Source organism: Odocoileus virginianus, chromosome X (genome assembly GCF_023699985.2).
Source record: "Odocoileus virginianus isolate 20LAN1187 ecotype Illinois chromosome X, Ovbor_1.2, whole genome shotgun sequence".
NCBI classification, from domain to species: Eukaryota; Metazoa; Chordata; class Mammalia; order Artiodactyla; family Cervidae; genus Odocoileus; species Odocoileus virginianus.
The window spans coordinates 52,595,108-52,619,142 of NC_069708.1; the positions used below are offsets into that span (position 1 = coordinate 52,595,108).

The following is a 24,035-nucleotide window of genomic DNA, read 5'->3' on the forward strand; positions in this document are numbered from 1 at the left end:
TCCATCTAGTCAAGGCTATGGTTTTTCCAGTGCTCATGTATGAATGTGAGGGTTGGACTATAAAGAAAGCTGAGCGCAGAAGAGTTGATGCTTTTGAACTGTGGCATTGGAGAAGACTCTTGAGAGTCCCTTGGACTGCAAGGAGATCCAACCAGCCCATCCTAAAGGAGATCAGTCCTGGGTGTTCATTGGAAGGATTGATGTTGAAGCTGAAACTCCAATAATTTGGCCACCTTATGGGAAGAGTTGACTCATTTGAAAAGACCCTGATGCTGGGAAAGATTGAGGGCAGGAGGAGAAGGGGACGACAGAGGATGAGATGGTTGGATGGCATCACTGACTCAATGGATCTGGGTTTGGGTGGACTCCGGACGTTGGTGATGGACAAGGAGGCCTGGTGTGCTATGGTTCATGGGGTCACAAACAGTCAGACACGACTGAGCAACTGAAATGAACTGAACTGAGCTGAGCAAACCAGACACATTCTTTCATCATCTATAAAAGTAACTTTGGGGAATGCCGAGAATTTGGTATATCAGTTTATGGGAACATAATTTAAACTTTTGGGATCAAAAGTATATTGACATGCTTTGGTGATCCTTAAATATGTCTCAAGATGCTGCAACGTTGAGTTGTTCTTGTGAAAAAAGAATCGCATTCAAACCAAATGTTTGTACAAAACAGTTAGATGACTTGTTTTATGTGCTGTTTTATTAAATGACCTTTGTCATTTCTCATGATCCTTGGTTAATTACTAAAGGGGCATAGTGGTCCCTTATGTGTTGCTTTTAAAGGTAAACAAAACCTTAAAAGACACTATTTTAATCTACCCTTTGTTTCACTTCAGGTTTATAGGGTAAAGTCATGTGAAGTTACCCCACAGGTCATTACCCTTTGGTCACTAGAACCCGGATGGTACTTTGATGGAAGAATTGAATTTGTCAGTCTTAATTTTAGGTTGTTGTAAATTAAATAGCACTAAATACAAAGAAAAACAATGCTCATTTTTCTTCTCAAGTAATATTTTTATTGAGTCTTTGCTGTATAAGTACCAAATGAACCACTTGGACATATGGGATGGCAACATAGGAAAAAGTTAATCCTGAACCTGATTTTATATTTATCTACAAAGTAGGCTGTATACTAGCTTCTGAAAAGATAGAATCCAGTTTATTCCCTTAGGAACTATTCTTTTTATATCAGTTGACATGGTTATTAATAACATAAAATGTGATATTTACAATATTTTCTGAAACATGTTTGGCCTTTATTATATTAGCTGTTTATTAAAAAGTAGCCAACCTGAATATCCTTAGGAGAAGGTTAAAGGACTTATAAGTAAAAGAGTGTTATTACATTGGAAAAAAGATTAGTAGACTTGCAGTGTTGGAGTCTGTAAACCCACTGCTCCCTTTGAGAATGATGAAGTTACTAACAGCGATTTCTTTTCATGACCTACCATATCCCCTCCTTTGGTAAAGGGTTCCCAGGATAATGCCATTTTTCAGTCTTGGGGGTGTTACCCTAACCATTCTAATTCCCATCTGTGTTGATGTTATTATTCCTTGGCTCATAACAGTGTCTTTTAAAGTAGTAGAAGTCTGTGGGACCTATGTATCAGGCTGAATGAGTCAATTTAATTATAATGAAGTACTTTAAATTTAGCCTATAAAAGCCTGGGCAAGCATGCTGTGTACAGGTAACACGACTTCAGAATGCCTGGACATACTTGACTAATTAGGACCATACCAACTGGCACTAACAGTTAAGTCTGATGAATATCTCTCCAAAGTGTTCTGAGACAATAGCATCTTCATAGAACCATTCCTCTAGTGCTTTTGTGATCTACTGAGAGAAGTGCTATTCCTCTTCTGATCCCAGCTGAAGGAGTCAAATCTTTCATGTTTGCTCTATCTTCCATTTTCTACCGCCACTCCACACTAAAACTTTTCTTGAATATCAATAAACTATAAATATTTTTTAAAATATTTATTTATTTATTGACTGTGGTGGATCTTTGTTACTGTGTGCAGGCTTTATGTAGTTGTGGTGCTTGGGCTTCTCGTTGTGGTGGCTTCTCTTGTTACAGAGCATGGGCTCTAGGTACATGGCTCAGTAGATGCGGCTAACAAGCTCTATAGCACTGGCTCAGTAGTTGTGGCCCATGGGCTTAGTTGCTCTGTGGCAAGGCAGATTCTTAACCACTGAACCATCAGGGAAGCCCTGATCTATAAATATTTACTACTCTCTTTGGATAAAGTTTTTACTCTTTGAGATGGGAAGGAAGTCAGCATTAAAACTTGCTCAGGTTTTAGCCTTACTCATACCCCGTGAGTCTGTGTAAAATTCCACACATTTAGAGGAAAATTATTAGTTTTTAATTACACTACTGCACAACCCAGAAACATTTGAGTCCAATTAATATACCCTTCCTTCGCTGGAATTCCTATGGAACAATAGGTAGAACCCCTAAGACCTTCTAATCAGTGCATTATTACACACTTTAAGGAAATGAATAATCCTTGAATGAGTCTTAATTCTGAAGTATGAGATGAGTATAGTTCAAATAATGACATCAATCAATACATTTAAAAATTTTTATTTTTAGAGATTAAACAATGATTCATTGCAATTTTTCTGAATAAACAATTAGCAGTCTCAAAGATTGTTTCAATAAATTTTAAAATTAGAGCACAGATTGCATACAAATTGATTTTAAATATGCACAGTTTTGAAAATAACTGAAGAGTACTTAAAAGATCCAATGACATCAATCAATATATTTAAAATTTTTTTAGAGATTGAACAATGATTCATTGTAGATTTTCTGATGAAACAATTAGCAGTCTCAAAGATTGTTTCTATAAAACTTAAAATTAGAGCACAGATTGAATACAAATCAATTTAAATAGGCACAGTTTTGAAAAGAAATGAAGAGTACTTAAAAGATCCCATTGAATTCATGTGGCATTATTCCTAGTTTAATCGATAGTGTCTCAATTAAGTAAGTCCTAGCAAAAAACACTTATTAATTATCTAGAAACTGGTAGCACTAAAATATTAAAATTTATGCATTCAAATGGTTTGTGTGTGTGCTTGTGTGTATGCATGAATGATTTGTGCTTTGCCTAATCTACTATTTTAACGATTATCCTTTCTGTTACCTGAGGCTCTTAACCTTACTTCAAAAGACCTAATCACACTGAACTTTTCTTGTCAGTTCTTTGCATATATCACATTTCTAGTTTTCAATGATTTCTTCTATTTTGGACAAGGGCTTTGGTGTAAAAGTTAAAGTACACTAAAATTAACTGTACTCTGTCCCAATGCTACTCACAGGCTGCCAGAACTTTCATGCTTCAACTTAGAGGACTTGGGAATTTGGCTTTCCAGGAATCCCTGTCAATGTTTCTGTGATGGGCCAGGGCTTCCAGGTGCTGCTGCTACAAGGTGAGGTGTAGTTACAATTTTTTCTTTACTATTTCATTTGACTATGAAACGCAATTGCTTCTTCATTTTCTTATTTCAGCTGGCAAAGGATGTAAAAATTCCAGATGGATTAAACATCTAAATTGGAAATATTCATTACCTACAAATGACTATTTCCAGTCCTTCCTAAGTTGGCTATCCAACATCTAATCTCCCTTCTTAGTATGTACCTAGCTTCCTTTCCTCATCAACACCTTATCATTTAATACTCAATTACACAACTGCAATCTCTCTTGCTTATTTACTTTGGGACACCTCTGTAGACGCAGTTCACTACTGTGTATATTTGCTAGAATGACAGCCACAGAGCACAATGGGAGTTGACTTCCTAAAATAGTTTACTGTCTTACTGTGTTAAAAATATGATTTAAGATAAAACTTATTTTTGAACCTTAACTGAGTAAATATTATGAAGAAAAAAATGAATTTTTAAAAGACTTGATTCTACACACTACTTAAATGAGAGAATTTACTGAAATTCAAACATAGCAAGCTCCATTTGCTCAGCGATGAGGTACTTGCACAAAGTTCCCCATGGCCTTTTTGGTGTACAAATTAAAAAGGAAGACTAGTTCTAAGGAAATAATTTGACATAAAAGTTTGTTTTCTCTTTAAACTACTGCATTTAAAAAGTTATTTGAGTTGTAAACACTCAAGGATAAGCCAGTTTTAAGATCACATTATTGTGTCACAGTAACAAATGCGAATCACATTTATCTTTAATTCATGGATTCAGGTTCTCCTAAATTCTCATTATTGAGCTACTACATTCTTGATAAAAGTTATTAGGAAAATCCAAATCATCATTCCTGGCACCTAGGTGCCAAGAAATAGTGTGCTATTGTGAAATCACACATAGTCAGCTGCTTTTGTATTTTGGTTAACCAGGTAGTTTGAAAATTATTATCCCACTAGCACTGTCTTCAGATTTTAGAAGCAGAACTAGAGGAATTATAGTGAGGTATACTTTGTGGTAGTTCTGTTGCTTCTTTATTGCCCCAGAACTAACCATGGTATTGAGGATGGATATGCAGAAATGATGCTTTTCACCAGGTAGCAATTACCATAAGTGACCAAATGCCACCTATCTATGGCGTCTATAATATATAGGGGTGATGGACTAGCATGATTTTTTTCACTGCTATAAATTTGCAGACCTAGGTATTTGATGAAAGTTGTATTTTTTTCCAAATCTTTCCTTTTAATCTATTACATTAAGTCCCTACATGTGGACTTACCACTTTTAGATTAATTTCTGATTTTACAGAAACAGAACCATGAAAAACACAAGTATTAGGGTCAAAACTTTTTGTTGTTTTACTTTGTTATTTTTGCTTAATAACTGGAGGGAAGTTTTTCTATAGTTTAATCTGGGATCAGGAAAATACTTAAAGCTGTCTGATATAGACATTGTTGGCCAGATAAGAATTTTGATAAATCAACCAATCTACCTTTGGGATAGAACTTGACGCCTACTTTAAAGTATTAAAGAAATACAACTTATTCTACAGTACATATGTATAGGAGTTCAGTCCTGTAATCAGGCTTGCAAGTGTATTATTTGGTGGTTCTTAAAAATAGCTATTGCACATCTTTGGGGTTTCTGAGGAAAATCAACCATTTTAGGCTTTCTTCCTTTCCCATCAGGAGAAAACCCCCTTAACATGGGATGAAAAGAACACAACTGGTCTCTAACTGTGGGCTTAACTGTCATGGAGCAATGAGGAAAAAGGGTGGCCTTCCCCCCTTTATCACTGTATTTTCTCCAGGTATGCAGGTTGTTCAGCCTTAGGTCTGGTTTATACCTAGTCCTTATTATTTTCATTTCATAATCTAACCTTTGGTTCTTTCTAGGACTTGGCAAATCTGTATATGGTTTGTTGCTATTTTGATTTTTTTCTGGGAAAAAAAAAACCCTCATTCAGGGGCAACTCTTTTGAAAGCTGTTTGGAATCTAACTCATTACAGGTTTCTTAACTCCATGTTGTAAAATCCGAATACAGGTACTGTCCAAACTGTCCAAAGAGTAATATTTGAATTCACAGTAACAAAAGTTACAAAGTTTGTGCAAAAGATATTGTACACCATTGGAGTACATAGAGCTTGCTATAGTTAATTTTATATATAAAGCTGCATTTCTCATTAAAACTATTCTGTGCTACATTAAAAGTAAAGTATCTGATTTAATTTTTCCCTACCAGTAAAAGTGAATGCTCATTTAATCTCAGAAATTAAAAAATGCAGATTGCATATTTGTGATGCTTGTAATCAGTATAATAAATCATTGGAAACTTTTAAACACCATAACTGCTTTGGAGCTCTTCAAGTTTTCCAAGGGTCATGAAGTAAACCCGGCTGTGATGATTGCGCAGGATAGAGGTAAAGAATAGCTTTAAAAAGAGAGAAAGAGACAACATCAGTAAATATTTAATAAACTGCAAACTGATACTTGATAGGTACAACTATAATTTCAATTTATCTGTTATCAATCAATTTCAGAAAGAGATTTCCTTAAAGTATACAAATTCAAATGAGTATGGAGCCAAAATTATAATTTAAAAAGTACTTTTTACCATATTCTATATGACTGTACTTCATATAGTTTAAATAAAATTAAGTTTTTGTAGGTGACATTTACCTGCTAAAGTTCTTGATTGGTTTCATTAACAACTTTCCTTTTCTATTTAAAAAAAATCTACTTTTACTCAAGTTAGCTTTCCTTTTAATATATGGAAAATATCATATTATTTAGATGCAGTTCACACTGTCGCTGGTGCTTAAGTGGCCACTGAAATTTTCTACTTGGTATAATTTTCTATTTCAGTGTAATAGACTGACATCAATACATTGATATTATCAGCTAAACCTTAGAGAGGTTTATGAGACTTAGAGAGGAACATGTTGTGCAAATATGGTCTGTGCCATAAAGAAAATCAGGACAGTACAAGAATATAAATAGCAAACAGAAGTATCCTTGTTAGGACCAAGGTTTTCAACATCCACAATGGATATACTTAGGAAGGTGTGTGACATAATGATGAAAACAACACTAGCTACCCTTGACTTAACACCTTTTATGTGCCAGGCTGTTGACCTGTGAGATGCTTATTATGTATACATTATTGATAATTTTCAGAATTGTTCCAAGTTATTAATATTCCCACTTTTTAGATGAAAAAACTAAGGTTCAGAAAAACTAGTCAAACTTCCAGGTTCTCACATGTAGTTAGAGCTGGCACTGCATCCTAGATGTACCTGATCTCAATCATTGGTTCTTGCCATTATCTCTCTTTATATTATAAACCAGTACCTTTTATTGATGCCCAGTGCTTTACCCTGTTGGTTCTGATAATTCAAATCCTCTTAAATTTCTTATAAATGTGAATGCTTCCTAGTCTTATTCGAATTATTTTTTCATGATATTATTTCTCACAACATGTAGGGACTGTTCTGATATCATACAATTCATTTTTTCCATATAAACTATCTGAATTGGTTAAAATTGATCACATTACAGAAATAATTGCCAAATATTGATTTCCTTTTTCTTTTCTGTAAAGTGGACGTGATTTATGAAGATTACGTATGATAGCCTCTAAAGTATTTAGCATAAACTCTACTATATGATTAGGTGTTCAACAAACATAATTAACTTTTTCCTTCTTCTGTTATTGGATTATGTTGAAAACTATAAAAGGCAGATCTACTCAAGCATCATCTTTCAAAATGTCATATTAATATGAACATGAAAAGAACTACACATCACAGGCAATAATGGAATTTGTAACAAATAGAGGCTAAGTTTTGCTTTGAACACAATTAGAATTTTTACATTTTTGAAAATGATTTCTCTTGAAACCAAATTTCATCATTTACCAAATCAATGTTTCTAATGCAAATTGCAAATTTATTTTTATTATATTATTAAGATGTCAATTTGGGAAATATAACATAAATATATTTATAACCAGAAAGAAAACAATATAAATTTCATCAGTTAATTTTCATTGCTTGCTTTACTTTTGCCCTAACTGGGGTATGTAAACTATACCTTGTCACCTCGGGTACACAGAAATCTCAGCTTCTTAATTGATCTGCGCTTCAGTTCACTTTCCAGAACCCTTGACTGCAAAGAGCGGACTTCCATGGCCTTTTGGCCCCACCCTGTGGTTCTCTGAGAACACTCAAAAGCTACAATAAAAAATTTAAAAATCAGAAAAACACAAAATATTTCTGCCAGTGATGGAAAATTATAACTACAGCTAATGTTTGATTATTAAGAGGGACATTATTACAGTTTGGATTAATACATTCTTATTTTCCTCCTTCTAAGTCAGTAGTTTGGCCATTATGCTGCTCAACAGAATGTTCAAGCTAGCTATGTACTCTCATCATTGTGATCAAATATTCACCATAGTGAATAACTAGATCTAAGCTAATTTTTGTATTTACATTCTCCAACACCACAGAAAAAGCTAAAGGTTAATATTAACCTCTTTGTAGAAAATCAAATCTAGCCACAGTCATTCTTTATTTTATAATCTAGTTGGGGTACAACATCCTGTATGGGTTTGTACTTGTGCTGAAGTGACATACATGGAAACCTAACTCTTCAAAATTAAAACTAATAAAAAATGACTTGCTAAAATAATGACTTTAGCAACTCTAATGTAATTCAATTAAGTACCATGCTATAAACAGAACTAAAACTAATTTGACACTGTTAAGCCTTTTCTTGCTCAGGAATTTTTATTAAGATTAAAACTTTTGGGCCCTGCTTTATATTATTCAGTGACAATAAAGATTATGACAACTGCTTTAAAACAGAAGACCTAGTTATGTAAATAGCCATATAGTCAGCTGACACTGTAAAGTATTTTCTGACATGGTGAGCAGTATTTTTTTCAACAACTGCATACAGCAAAATTTATAAACTTCATGCACAGTCTACTTGCTGAGTCCAAGTACACAGTTCATATGGCATTAAATAATTTCTACCTTGATTCTAAAGCACATTAATTTGCCACTTAACCTAGCTACTGAGCTAGCTTATATATGAGATAGAATCCAATGATTTAGTTGGGAATGCTTAATGATACTTGCTATGATTGCTGCATCTCTATATATCTGTTTGAAAATCTAAAGCAATGATCTTATTAGTGAAAACATTCATTATACCTAAAGGAAATGTAAAATTTAGATTGGGGAAATCTGGATCTGGGTTAGTTTTAAATTAAAAAAGAAGTTGCATTTAGACAAAAAAGAAAGCAACTGATTTCCTTAATATTAGAGTTATAAAGCTATCTTTACATGCTCTCAAATTACCCTTAATATACAGACCAAAATATCTTCTCATAGTACTCTAATTTATTTTACATATAGAGAGATGCTTTTCAATTTTAGTTACTTAAAATAGCTCTGTTTTAGGTTGGAAGTTGTCTTGCCTAAGGACAAAAACTGTAGCAGATGACTTAAGATCTTTTTTATTCCTATCATTGTTTAGTGAAATAAATATAGGGGTTACATTTCCCATTTGAGCTAAATTTCCTTATTCTAATTTCTGATTAATAAATTGATCACAACCACTGTAAAGGTTAGAACAAGACATTATTTTCTGTTTCTTTTGCCCCAGATCTGTCAATATATTGATAGCATTTACCTCTTTTCACAAAATGGTTTTAAACCCTCTGTTGAGTTCTTACCTTTTGAAGGAATTGGAGGTTTTCAGGACACTCCTTAACACTAGGTATGCAAAAAGAAAGGATTCTGCAGATGCAATGCAATGTGCCATCATCCATAGTGAAAAAATGCCCATTAAAAAAGCTCTTTCAAATTGGTCCTTAGAGTCACATGTGGATCACATTTAGCCATTTTATAGAGATTTCAGAAGCTTCTAACTTTTTATTGATAAACTACTTTTCTCTCTATCTCTCTTATCTTTATGTCTTCCTCCTTTCCTTCCTTCCTCCATCTCTCTCTCCCCCTCTCCTCCCATTTCCTTTATTTGCTTCATTAAACTTATCCTCCTTTCAGGGACATTTCAACCAAAGCATTCTACTCTAGTATTTTTGCTGTTTATATGCATTATTCTGTTTCCTATTTAGAATTATCTCTGTAGTCATCAAGCCTCAGAGACATGTATGAGAGATTCAAGTTATTCAGATTTCCCAGATTGGTAGTCCTGTGTTGGTCAGGAATAAAAAAAAAATGTCCTGGTCTAATGAAGATGAAAAGGCAGTTTTCTTTGTGTTGCCATCTGGGTAGTACCAAAGAGCATTTCAGTGAGTCATATTTATCTCTTTTGTAAACTAAGGATGATGAACTCTTAGTGACAACCAATGAGTCACATATGCAGTTTTGTAATTGATTCTTCACAGGAATATTACTGGCTAAACAGAACACTATTGACTGTACAAAATGGAAATATTTTGCTCCTCACTTATACTAGTTGGCACTCTCCTAAGATAAAGGTAAACCCCCAAATCAGTGTTATGGAATGAAGCATTTTCAACATCTGTGTAAAATATGCAAGCAAAAGGAGTTAAAATAAAATGATAGATTATTATGGAAAAGAATCACTTTCCTATTTTAATTACATGATTATTGAAAATGAACTACTAAGACAGCCCAAATCAGTCTCTTTGTGGTAGCCTTGTGAAATCATTAAGCCTAAGAAAAGCATATACATTATCTTACAAGGGAATAAGTATGCAGTACTCCAAATTAACCCTAGATGCCTTGAGAAAAAGTGACACTTCAGGAAATAGAAGCTTTTCTGGGATCATCTGAAAGGAGAAAAATTTTCCACATACCTATGGAGGATGGTATGTCTTTCCACACATCAAGGATCTTCTTGAAGAGTTGTTCATTTGCTTCCACGGAAAGGGCTTCAGCATTGAAGGTGAGCATCATGCCAATTCCCAAGGAATCAGGTAAAATGATGATATTCTGTGGTATAATGATTTCCAGGGGCTGGAATTATGTTTCATAAGGATTTATATGTCCAACATTTTATCACTACTACTTTAATAGAAGCAGCTTGGCTGAACAATAAAGACCAAAGAGGGGTTTAAAGTACAGAGAGGAGAGAAATTTCTGTTTTAGTACTAAACAGCATGCTATCCAACACTTGAGAAGAGCTTTCCCTATGTCATAAGGTTGTTACTGTTTAATATTCTCCTATATTTTTAGGAGAAAAATCTTGTATGTAAAAAGCAGAATATATTTCTAACAGAGAAATCTGTGAAATTTCACTAAGTATTATGTATAATGATAGAAGAAACATCACTTATTTGATTTCAGATTCATTTTAGCACATTAATGAATACTAAATTTAGTAAGGAATGAACCAAGTAACAAATACAAAATCACTGGTTATCAGCCAATTCATTCAAATCAGAAATAGAAAATTAAAATAGCTTGAGCTTAAATATTTACAAGGAACAGCTTTATAATATTTTTCACTGCTTGAAATGTAACAGTCATCCTCCCTTCAAAAAAAGTATAGAATTTATTATCCAATTTACATTATCTTAAAATATCTTGAATTCAGATAGGTATTAGGTGATGAAATATTAAGAAATATCTAAGAATTTCCAAATTTCATGATGCATAAAAAATGTGACAAAACTTGCCCAAACTATAGATATTGTCACATTAATCATCTTTCCCTTAAAAATGAACAATCAATTCCTCTTATCATGTTTCCAATTCAGTAATTTAAGGGAAAAAATGTCAGAAACTATACTTGCCAAACCCAGTGCACTCAGGCCAAGTGCTTGTGGCCATGCCTCGGTCTCAGCAACAACAATTCTTAAAACTAAAATGGGGATCCAGAGGCGAAAAGCAATTTTAATGCGTTCCCTGGGCACTCGCATGAGCAACTGAATCAGAAAAGAGATGAAGGAAGAGAGAAAAAGAAATTGCAAGAAAGAAGATTGTCTCAAAAATTTTGTTTAGAATAGAGCTGAGCTGCTGTGAATCCAGAAAGCCTCAGAGGTAATTCTCTTGCTTCTCAGATGATTCCTGAAGTAATCAGATATTCTTTTAGCACACATATTCTTTTAGCACACAAGCTCCCTCGTAGCTTTATAGCTTTTGTAATCTAGCACTTTTGGAAAAATTATTTTTAGTACATCCTGTTTCAGAAGACACTCTCTCCTCCCTTATATTAGAGTCCTTTCTCTTTTAATGGGTCAAGACACCAGGGCATTTAGCTAAAAATTCTATTTTTGAATTCACTTAAGGTACCCTAATTAGGCCAGAAAATGATTTAAAAAAAAAAAAAACTCCTCTTCTCTCATTGTTTCTATAATAATTAACAGATTGCTTGAAAAGAAAGTAATTCTTCTTGCTTAGTAGTCAAGTTGAACACAGAATTCAATCTTACTGAATGACTTTTCAAATAAGTATAAACTTGGATCAATATTGTGGTTTTCAATAATGCATGATGTGATCTAAAAAAATAAGATGCAGGAAGTGATGGAAGACATTCCAAGTGAAGAGTACTATAATACTTATACTAAAACTAACCTGAACTCATATTTAAGTGGCTTTGGCTGGGGCTTGGTTCAGTGTTTTTGACATTATAAACAGTGATTTCTATATAATCATAGGTGACAACAGAATGATCATCTAATTAGATTGTTAAATTCGACCAAAACTTGAAAAAACAGTCTCCATTAATGATCTGACAATTGTTCTGTGTAATCTATCAGAGATATATGAGATATCTCTGAGAGTTGTGCAAAATATCACAATACTACAGTGACTCAGAAGTACAAAATGTTTTCTCCTGGACTTTTGTATAACACTAAACTGTTAAAACTTTAGTGTTTAACAAAATGGGGAATTTAAAAAGATTTTTTGAATCATCTCTTCCTTTTTAATATAATTTTCAACAGGAAAAATGTCATTTCTGCCATTAAATGTATATTGTGTGTGTGAATGTGTGAGGTATTATGTTTGAGCTCTTTATATAAATGATGTGTATAGTATTTTTTACAACTATCCATATTTTAGATGCTGTGCCATATTTTCATGTTTATTATTATTTAAGAGTTGAGAGTTGATATGCATTAGCTTTTAAATGTTGAATCCTTTGATCAGAAATTCTAAGTATAAAGTATACTATAAGAGAATACTTTATGATAACTTGCTATATATCATAGTTAAAGTACTACAATCTAGATAAAAATAGGGCATATACATAATAATGCATAATGAGATGCAGAGAACTAAAAGCAAGGGTTGTAAACTCATATGCCTAAGAGGGCCAGTTATTATAAATACATAAACATGGATGGATAGAAAATGCATAGCATATGTTCCATCTAAAAGTGGGCAGGCACCAATTGGTTCCAGTTGATTATGGCCAGATAGTAATGTTGGATCATTGGTTTTTCAATAGAAATCCAGACTTTAAGTGTAAACTGGGGATATATTCGTTTAAAAACAAATGCAAAGCATCACTGTGCCAGACAAAGTCTATCTGCAGAACAGACTTAGCACTCTGGACTAAGAAACCATCAGTGACTTTTGTTTATCCATTACTACCTTCTGGCACTCAGTACTTACCTTTTAGGCCTCAGTTCTAATATAGATATTGGTGCTCGTATTTTTAAACCTTTTAAGAGTTTCACAGTTGGAAATACTCAAATTGTGTTATACAATAATTTCTAGGGATCTTACGTTATTTGGCAGGGTCACATCAGACATAACCTCAGATTCTGCATCAATGATGTGATATCCATCTGCTGAGCTGAAGAAAATCTTTAGCCTTTTTTCAGAACCAATAGCCAGGTCAACTGTCACTGGCTTATGACCAAGTGTTGGAAACACCTGTAGGTATAAAACCAAATATGGCCAAAAGGCCAAAAATGACACTCTGTCTAAGGTGAAAATTCTCCCGCCCATTTGCTTAACAGGTGTATAGAACCCAGAACGATTTTTTAAATTACATAATATATTTAAAGACCTATGTATTACAACTTTTCTTAGATCTGTTAACTCAACAAGAACAATTATATTCAGTTTCTAAATATTGAGTTTTCCTTCAAAGGCCAAATCTCCAAAAATCATGAGTCTTATATGGCCTTGTATTCTGTGTGCTGCCTTTAAATTCCTTGCCTTGAGCTTCAGCAAATGAAGGAGCTCATCTGGTCTCTTAAACCGGTTTGCAGGATCAGCTGCCTGTATTTTTGCCAGTATTCGTATATAGGCTTCATAGGACATGTAGTCTCCTTCGGAGTCTGCTGATTGATCAATGCACACTTGGTAGGGAATGAGAAAGGCCAGACATGTTAGCCTACCATAGACTGGGTGTACTCTAGGCTCTTATGGTTCCTAGTCCAAGGAAACAAAAAGCCAAACAGGATACATTGCCAAGTTCAGGTCACAGTAGAGGACTGGGCATCATAGGTTTCACCATAATGAACTCATGTGGTGGGATTCAAGAACTGGAGTGAGGACTTAGACAAGGAACTGTATATCAGGCCAGACAGACTGTTGGTACTTACCTTCTTTGCTTCCCAGTTCCATACCAGGCAGCTCTGACCAACCAGCAGACACCCAGGAACAAACCCATATCCAAATACTGACAACTGACCCAATGCCCAATTTAGGGAGATCAGATCAGGGATGTGATTTGTGTCAGGACAGACCCAGACTATCTATATGGTAGTCTATGCTATTTATAAAAGAACATATTTATCATACAAATGTCTTGGCCAGTAAAAAATCTGCCCACGATGTGGGAGACCTGGGTTCGATCCCTGGGTTGGGAAGATCCCCTGGAGAAGGGAAAGGCTACCCACTCCAGTCGTCTGGCCTGGAGAACTCCATGGACTGTATAGTCCATGGGGTCGCAAAGTGCTGGGCACGACTGAGTGACTTTCACTTTCAGACATTTGAGAAGCAGTCATAAACATTAACCCATCTATATTGTACACATGTGATGTTTTAGCCTATAAAACATAATATGTAAACAGATCCTAACCTAAGATATGATTGTATTTCATTTGCTGGGGTCTATCATGATGTGTCCTTATCAGTGCTTTGAAAAACTCCATGGACCAACCAGTTCAAAATCTCCTAGGATGTTTGTTAAAAATATAGATTCCCCAGGCCCCACTCCAAACCTACTAATTTGGCCTGGAGTTGCGTCTGAGATCTAAACTTTTAACAAATGCTTCAGATGATTCTAAGGAGCTACTGGACTCTATGTAATACCACCAGTTCATTAATCAGTCTTTATTATTACATAATAAATGCAGAATAATTCTACTTATGTTGAGTTCTGAAGCACTGTAAAAAGATAATAAAGATAAAAGTAGTCTCCAGTTTATGAAATGTGATTAAAAATCATCAGCAACTTAATTGTTTGTGACACTAAATGGTTACCTTATGAGGCTGATCCATAGAAGTTCAGTTAAACCAAAATAAGGGTGGAAACAGTACTCGTAATCCAAATAAACCTAACCAGCATTCCTTGTAATAGTTCTAGAGAGAAATGTGTTTAGAGATCCAGCTTGGAAGGAATATAGAGCTACCCTTTCCTCCCCACTCCCACCTATTATAGTCCTGGTCATGAGAGCAAAGGCTTTCTTTTCCTTCATTCCTCTACCAGGGGGTTCCCCACTCTACCACTGTCACATCTTTCCTTACCTTCCCTCTGCTCTCCACCCCCCACTAAGAGAGAACAGGGATTTTCTCAGCTTCAAGTCATTAGGGTGGCACCCAAAGTTTGTGTTTGTGGCTTTAGAAGAGGAGGTCTTCATGTTAACTACAGGAATTGGGAGTGAGGAGCTGGTAGGGAGTTCCTGTAAGGGGAGGGGTCAGGGATTTCCCTCACATTCTCCCTTGGTTTGGTACCTGTGAATTGTCTAGAAAAGCGTTAAATGATAATTATTGGCATGGTATATTCAAATTACATTAACTGTAGAAGAATAGCATCTATATTTCTCCTACTATATTCCAAATACTGTTCTGTTTACAGTTTCTCAAAAGAAAACCCAAAGAAAATGGAGAGCACTCACTTTAATGGCAGTGCTTTCATCAAAGGACTTTGGTGCCCATGCATACAGGTGAATCGATGATTTCAAAGCAATTGCAATATATGTTGTTTCTTCATGTTGGACTACAGTGATAAAATACAAAGAAGTAACAATGCCACAGGGTTAACAAGAATGCTCAAGTATTTGTATTTGTTGTTAAAAATGTCATAACTATGACAATTAAGAAGGCAATAGCATCCAGAGTGATTTATGGATTCAATGCAATCTCTAAAATCCCAATGGCCCCCTATGCATAAACAGAAATGCTGATTAAAATTTACATGGAATTGGAAGAGGCCAAAATGCTCTTGAAAATAAAAAACAAAGTTGGAGGACTCACAGTTCCCAGTTTCTAAACTTATTATAAGCTATAGTAATCAAAACAGTGTAGTACTGACATAAGGATAGGCATATAGATCAATGGAGTAGAACTGAATGTCTATAAATAAAGTACATTCATGGTCATGGTGCCAAGAATATTCAATAGAGAAACAACAATTTCTTCATTAAATGGTACTGAGACAACTGAATATCTACATATAAAAAATTAAAAAAAATAACTGGATGTCTTACCTTAATCCATATATACGATAATTAACTTGAAATGGATCAAAGACCTAAATGTAAGAGCTAAAACTATTAAGCTCTTAAAAGTAAATATAGAAATAAATCTTCATGGTAATAGATTCTCATATTTGACACCAAAAGCATAAACAACAAAAGAAAGAAACAGCTAAACTGGGTTTCATTAAAATTCACTCTTCTATGTATCAAAGGACACTATCAAGAGAGTGAAAAGACAAAGTATGGAAAAGGAATAACTATTTCCAAATCATATATCTGTAAGGGTCTAGAATCCAGAATATATAAAAAAATACAACTCAATAACAAAAAAATAAATAACCCAAGGGAGATATACAAATGGCCAATAAACACTTGAATGCTCAACATTATTCATGACAGAAATGCAAATCAAAACTATATGATGCCACTTCATACCCATTTGGATGGTTAGAACCAGAAGAAAGACATTTTAAACAATGAATTTATAATGGATAAACAAAAGATGAAATATTTATACAATGCAATGCTATTCAGCAATAAAAAGGAATACTGATACATGTTGTATTGGTTATAGCATGGATGAACTTTGAAAACATTATGGTATGTGAAAGAAGTTTGTCACAAAAGATCATATAATGTATAATTCCATTTAAGTAAATCATGGAGAAAAGACAAATCTATAGCAGAGAAAGTAGATCGGTAGCTTCTTCAGGTTATGAAGGGAATAAGGTAAGAGAAATTAAATGTGCAGTGATTGCTAATGGCCATGACGTTTCTTGTTAGAATGATGAAAATCAGATCATGGTGATGGTTACACAACTGTATAAACATACTGCAACTCACTTAACTGTACACTTAAATTGGGTGTATTTTATGGTATATAAATTATTTCAATAGAGCTTTTTATTAAAGAAAGCAAAAGTTTATAAAAAGTATATGCTTGCCCTTGGCCAGACCTTCTGGCTCTTATGAAATATGTTGTTCTACTTCTAGATTTATGTTTGTGCTAAATCCCTCTTCTTTGGCAGAGATACTGCTGCTATCTTCCCTAGCCAGACTTCATCTAAGACTAATATATAAGAATTCTCCCTCTCCTTTCCTCTCCCTTCCTCTCTCCTTCTCTCTCACTCTGTGTCTCTGCCTCTCTGAGTCTAGCTTCACCTTCTTTCTTTCTTTCTTTTAACTGTTCAGAAGTAGGTCAAAGAATTATTAATAAATTCTCCAACAAGCAAACAAATTCTCTTTTAAGCAAATACTGGTGATAAATTTAATATATGGCAGTAATTGGTATCAGTCCACTATTTTGTGGACCTTGGAAGGCTATGAAAATACCATGCAAGTATGGTCATGTTGTTATTCTCCTTTGGGAAGGAGCTACTGTTCCACTCATCAGTAGGACAAGTGTTACTGGTTGTTATGAGAGCTGGGATGGATTGGAATGCAATCAACTGGGAAAACTAGACTAAACTAGCCCATCTGTTTCACAAACGCACAGGACTATCTTTGCAAGGTTGACTCTCTTTGTAAACTCTCTTATTGAACTAAAAACTTGATTTTTAAGTTAGTAAGAGGTACTTCTGCTATATCAACTTCTGGGTTGACATCTGGGAATATTAAAGTAGTGATACATAAAACTAGAAGAAAATAGTATATTTTTATGCTTAAGTTGTCTGGGCACTCATTTCTACCTTTATTTATGTGTATGTACATATGTATATGGGTTTCCCTGGTGGCTCAGATGGTAAAGCGTCTGCCTGCAATGAGGGAGACTCGGGTTCGATCCTTGGATTGGGAAGATCCCCTGGAGAAGGAAATGGCAACCCACTCCAGTACTCTTGCCTGGAAAATTCCATGGATGGAAGAGCCTGGTAGGCTACAGTACATGGGGTCACATATGTATACATATATGAAACCTATCCTGGGAAAGCCTCTTAGTATGCAGAACAGAAATGGTCAGTCAGGATAAAAGTATCCTACCACAACTCATATTATGTGATTCTAACTATCTCTTACTTATGCCACTAGCTCTGACTGATAGACAATTAGTAAAGAGGAAAGAAGAAAAAAAAAGGCTAACAGTAGAGGGGATTTGCTTCAGAAATAGAAAGAATGGGAAAACATTACTTCCAAGTTGTTAAGAGATGACAGCGGGACTCTGAGACCCTGGATTTGTTACTCCATTCCACAGTGGATGGTTGTGAAGACAGAGGGGATATGAAAACACACTAATCAGACAGGAAATATTTTGCAATTATACTCATGAATATCATCAGTGGAAATGAGAGCCAGCAGATAATTGATGAATTTTCTTGTTTCTTGGTCAGTATTAAGAGGGATTTTCCAATTTTTAAAAAAGGAATCATTACAGAATTCTATTTTATTGCTGTTCCAAGGAAAGACAATGTCATATAAATCTACTTGCAGGTTACTGAAGACACATTAACATTTATGCAGTTGAAGTTAAATAGAAGCAGGAAGAAACATCAGTTAATGTGAACTAATTAGAGTGAGTGGGAAGGGAAGAAAGGAGAAAAAGTAAACCAAATTTAACTTCAATAGCTATTTCAGTCAATCAATAGTTTTTCAATAACAGCCATTATTGTGACATAAAAGACTTGAAAGATGTCTCAGAGAAATTTACTTATTTTTGTATTTGAAGTTGCAAATGTTTTCCTTTCTCTACTTTGGCTTCCACAAGAATGTACTTCACCAAATGAAGGGAGGCAAAATTTATATAGCTGAAGTAAATGGCAACATATTCCAGTATTCTTGCCTGGGAAATCCGAAGGACTAGGGAGCCTGGCAGGCTACAGTCCAAGAGGTCGCAAAAGAGTTGGACATGGCAACGACTAAACAGCAACAAAAACAAACATGAAATGAGACTTACGGACACTGAAGTGTTCACAGCCTGTCAATTTATCAATTGCTTTGCAGGCTTCTTCTGTTTTGAGCATTTCCTCTTGTCTTCTTTTGCTTTCTGGATCATCATTCAAAATCTTATTTCTCAGCCAGGTCAAATGATACACTCGAAGTCTGTTCTTACGGCCTGATAGATAAGAAAAGACACAATGTTTTAATTCAGTCTATTTTTTTTTTTACATATTAGAAGAACAAAAAAAGGTAAAGGTATTTTGTCTTTTTAATCAAATCTTTTAATTAAAGTAAAAAGCACTTCTGAAAAACTATACTGCAATGAGTCTCCCCTTTAGAGTTTGGAAATTTGATAGCAAAGTTTCTTGTAGTCTCTAACTTCCAAGAGATAGCTGAAGTGTCTACCAGCTATCGATGTAGAAGTGAGTGTACAACACTTCTTTGGAACACGTTAAGACTGCTACTATGTGGGCAACAGAATTACCATCCATCATCTGTACCTTAGCTTTTTATCTAAGCCATGACTTTTTTGGGACTCAGAGACCTAGAAGCTATCTCCAGTAGTGTGCATATATGAGAAGATATGTCTGGTGTATTGACTGTTAGGCATCCTCAGCCAGTGAGATGGATCTCTCTTTTTGTACTCTTTCATTCCAGTAAACTTACAAAGAAATCAAACAGTTTATTATTTTTTCTCGGCCCAATCTATCTTTAATGTTATTTTGTTAATTGTAAGTCCCATCAAAATTCTTACAGTTCTTTCAGAAAAACAAGCCATTAAAATCACACATTTATCTTCATATATAGTGACTTTATAGTCATTTTTAGGATTTATGACTATAAGATTTCTAGGCCCAACAATAAGATTCACATTCATGTAATCTTAAATGTATTTTGATACATTTTTGAGCAGTGTTAGAATTCAAGTATCTATATCTACTGTCAATCTGTTATCAAATAATGAAGTTGAGCTCTAAACTATCAGGTATCTTTCTATACTGACATTCTCTGTACTATCTGATGCAAAAATAATCCACATTTAAAAGAAACTTCAGCAATAAAAAGAGAATATTTGGGTTAGAGAAAGCTGGATAAAAATAAATCTGTTATCCAGATGTGCAGCATGCAAGCCATCCAGATGTATTCAAAAACTAAATGTTGCTTCTGTGTGCCTCAAACAATTATAAATGAATGGCCATAAAAAATGATTTAGAAAATCATGATTCTTTGGTATATATTTCTAGAGGACTTTCTCTAACCAAAACTTAAAGCAACATTAATCATATTTAGGACTATACATAATCATTAATTAATGTGCAATATCATTATTAGGTACAGATAGGAAGTATATAAGCACATAAAAATTACTGTTATTAGCATCATTTTATTCTACAGTTAAAACATTTAACATTTTTTCCTAATCTTTCAAGAGTAATTTTTTGCCTAAAATCAGCATTAATGTTAGTGCTTTCCTGATACCAAGTACTATTTGGTAATCACAATGATTTTTAACATCCATATACTTGATCTCTCATATTCCAAGGGTCAGGCTCTGACTGAGCCAAACTAAAAAGTTCAACTACTATGTGGGAAGAATAGAGGATCCATTCTTGTTACTAGCCTTATCTGTAGACCCTTATTATAGGGCTGTGGTAGGTACAACAGAGTTTCATTTTTATCCAGTTATTGGCCTCTTTGTTCCTCCTTGCTTCTAACACATCACAGGAAAGGTATATAGTGGAGGTTACTGTGGTGGTGAGTGTGCGGGTGTGGCTGAAGCTGTGACTCCCAAAGTTGTGCATGGTTACTGAGAGAAGACCTGATAGGATGCAAATAGCATGTTTTTTCCTTTCCCTGACCTAGTACAGGTACACTGCAATCAAATATCCAGACATCAAAGGAGAGTCAGAAGTTTAAATTGTAAATAGTTAAGAAAATACAAGTAGGAAAGCCTGCTGTCCCAATTAAAGATTATATTTACAGTGCTTTCTTAGGAACACTTTCACTTGAGAAAGTCTTTAGCCCAGTTTACAACCTAATTAATCTGCATAATGACTCAGCTAATTTTAGTTCTAAAACAAACCGGAGATGGTAATCAGCAAGTTGAGTGGCTCTACAACTTGAATCTGACGGAATGGTCTTCTCTTTATAAGTTTAGTAATGTCTGCCTTTCCACTTCTGTCCATCAGATACAGATTTGATCGAGTTCCCAACAGCAAATTCACTCCTGTTCATATATAAAAAGAAAAGTGCTATATTAGTTCAGATTACATGTTTATAATTGCATTTATATTAGTATTTTTGCTCCTCCAGTGTGCTGATCTATGTAAAGGTGATGTCTGTCATTTTAAGTTACTGTTGATTTCATTCTGTGTAACAGGGAACTCTCTACTAACAGAACAAATTTATTTTCATTAAAATATAGAAAATAACACCCTTTGGTAATATTCTACTGGCTGGAGTCTGGTATGCCATCACACAGATAGAACTTTATGTATATCTTAGTACCTTTTAGTAATGTCCCAAACTTTACAAAAATCAGTTAACTCTTTTGAAAGTTACTATAAAATATTAATGAGGCCTAGTATATATAAAGACTATATTAAAAAAATTAACTATTTTTTAATTGAAGGATAATTGCTTTACAGAATTTTGTTGTTTTCTGTCAAACCTCAACATGAATCAGCCATAGGTATACATACATCCCTTCCCTCTTCTTGGTTTCTCATTCCTAACAGGGATTTAATACTTTTAAATAATTATATGCAAATTATTTTAAAATGGAATGATTCTGTGTTCATGCATATATTAAAAAACTTATATTGCTGAATGTCTATAAAATTAGTTCCTATTTCATGTATTTACTTTCCTATACTCTGTTATTTGTGTGCTGGCTCTATTCATTAAAATAGAAGCACTGTTTAAAGACTGAATGAGAAGACTAAAATAGCAGATTCAACTAAATTTAAAACGTACTTCGAATGGGGATCAGGATCAAGACAGTGGAGTAGAAAGACCCTGAACACACCTCTTTCCATGGGCACACAAAAATTACAACTATTTACAGAGCAACTGTCTATGAGAATGACCTAAAGGCTAGCAGAAAGATTTTCTGCAACTAAAAACATAAAGAAGGAGCCACAACAAGATGGGAAGGAATGACAGAGATGCAGTTTAGTAAAGACCCATATCCAAGAGCTGATGACTAATAAACAAGAGGTTCTTCCCAAGGAGTTTGGCATCCAAGATGCACATTGGGTTCTCCAGCCTGGGGGTCTGGCACTGGGAAGATGAGTTCCTAGAACAACTGGTTTTGAAAATCAAGTGGCTTCCCTGGTGGCTCAGAGGTTAAAGCGTCTGCCTGCAATGCGGGAGACCCAGGTTCAATCCCTGGGTCGGGAAGATCCCCTGGAGAAGGAAATGGCAACCCACTCCAGTATTCTTGCCTGGAGAATTCCATGGACAGAGGAGCCTGGTAGGCTATAGTCCACGGGGTTGTAAAGAGTCAGACACGACTGAGCGACTTCACTTTCTATGTTCAGGAGAGCTGAAGGGCCATAAGTAAAAGAAATTCCATTCTTACAGGGCATGCACAAAATCTCATATGCTTCAAGTTTCAAGGCAGACACAGTGGTTTGAAAGGTGCCTGGGTCAGACCCACTTGTTGATCTTGGAGAATCCCCTTGGAGAGGCATGAAGTAGCTGGGACACCTTTGGGGACTGAGACACTGGCAGCGGCCATTTGGGGCATCTTGTTTTACCATGATGACACATATTACAATCTTTTATATTTAAAAATATAAAACCACAAGTGATTAAAATTGGTTACTAGACATTAAGCTCATCCCTGGGTAGTTGCCTGGTTGAAATGATAATGAAGTAGACTGCTTTTTTGTTATCTGACACATTACATTAGTAGAACTTTGAGGATGGCTTATTTTTTTTTTCTCACAAAACTATAATATTTGCTATACTGCTCTATCTTTAATTTAAAATTCTGTCTCCTGTTCAATCATACATTAAGCAAAATCTATGAAACTGCAGGTTGGAGGTTGGCATTTATTTTGGCTTTTTCACTTCCTTGCATTCATTTATTCTGTTTCATTTATGATTCAGACTGGCTTGAGGTAAAAAAATTGTCTCAGAATTACCAAGTGGCTAAAATTCTTCTGGAATAAAGGATTGAAGAAGTCTGTCAAAGTTAAGATATTATACAAGGAATTTTGTCTACAAATCCTCAAGATATTTTAAAAACAAGAACTTGAAGAAATTTCTTGCAATAATCTCATTAGGTATTATACATTGCATTCTATCACAAACTAAAAATATTAAGCTTGAATCTTCAAATAATTATAACCTATATCTTCAAATAATTATAACCTAGTCCAATTTTCGGAGAAGGCAATGTCACCTCACTCCAGTACTCTCGCCTGGAGAGTCCCATGGACGGAGGAGCCTGATGGGCTGCAGTCCATGGGGTCGCAAAGAGTCGGACACGACTGAGCGACTTCACTTTCACTTTTCACTTTCATGCACTGGAGAAGGAAATGGCAACCCACTCCAGTGTTCTTGCCTGGAGAATCCCAGGGACGGGAGCCTGGTGGGCTGCTGTCTATGGAGTCGCACAGAGTCGGACACGACTGACGTGACTTCGCAGCAGCAGCAGCAGTCCAATTTTATATTTTAGCAAAGTTAATTCAGGTTATAAAGAAAAACAGAATGAACAGGAGAGGGAGCAATTCAAACATCAAACTGAACTGAGTGAAAATAAATAAGAAAGTTAACTACTCTCTCTGTGTGTAGATACATGTGTATATGTATGTTTAATAACATATACAAACACATACACACACACACACATACTTGGAAATGAGGAGGGCATGGCAACCCACTCCAGTATTCTTGCCAGGATAATCACTTGGACAGAGAAGTCTGGTGGGCTATGGTCCACAGGGTCACACAGAGTCAGATAGGATTTAAGTGACTTAGCATGTACGCATAATTGAAAACAGTTGTGCTTAGTCGCTCAGTCATGTCCTACTCTTTGCAACCTACTAG

At 34.9% G+C, this 24,035-nt stretch overlaps 1 protein-coding gene across 2 annotated transcripts in view; it reads right to left on the reverse strand.

Moving 5' to 3' along the window:
- Window positions 1-2,589: 2,589 nt before the first annotated feature.
- The window catches only part of NRK (Nik related kinase), a 122,841-nt gene continuing 101,395 nt past the window's right edge, over window positions 2,590-24,035 (reverse strand). The window contains exons 22-29 of one of the 2 annotated variants that reach the window (XM_070461766.1): window positions 21,061-21,204; window positions 18,994-19,152; window positions 15,521-15,625; window positions 13,618-13,760; window positions 13,180-13,329; window positions 10,302-10,461; window positions 7,541-7,680; window positions 2,590-5,879 (exon numbers count right to left, since the gene is read on the reverse strand). In XM_070461766.1, coding sequence (XP_070317867.1) covers window positions 5,784-5,879; window positions 7,541-7,680; window positions 10,302-10,461; window positions 13,180-13,329; window positions 13,618-13,760; window positions 15,521-15,625; window positions 18,994-19,152; window positions 21,061-21,204 — 1,097 coding nt within the window. In that variant the 3' untranslated portion in view covers window positions 2,590-5,783. The remainder of the gene's footprint in view (window positions 5,880-7,540; window positions 7,681-10,301; window positions 10,462-13,179; window positions 13,330-13,617; window positions 13,761-15,520; window positions 15,626-18,993; window positions 19,153-21,060; window positions 21,205-24,035) is intronic. The other variant, XM_020873202.2, reaches the window with a different exon arrangement.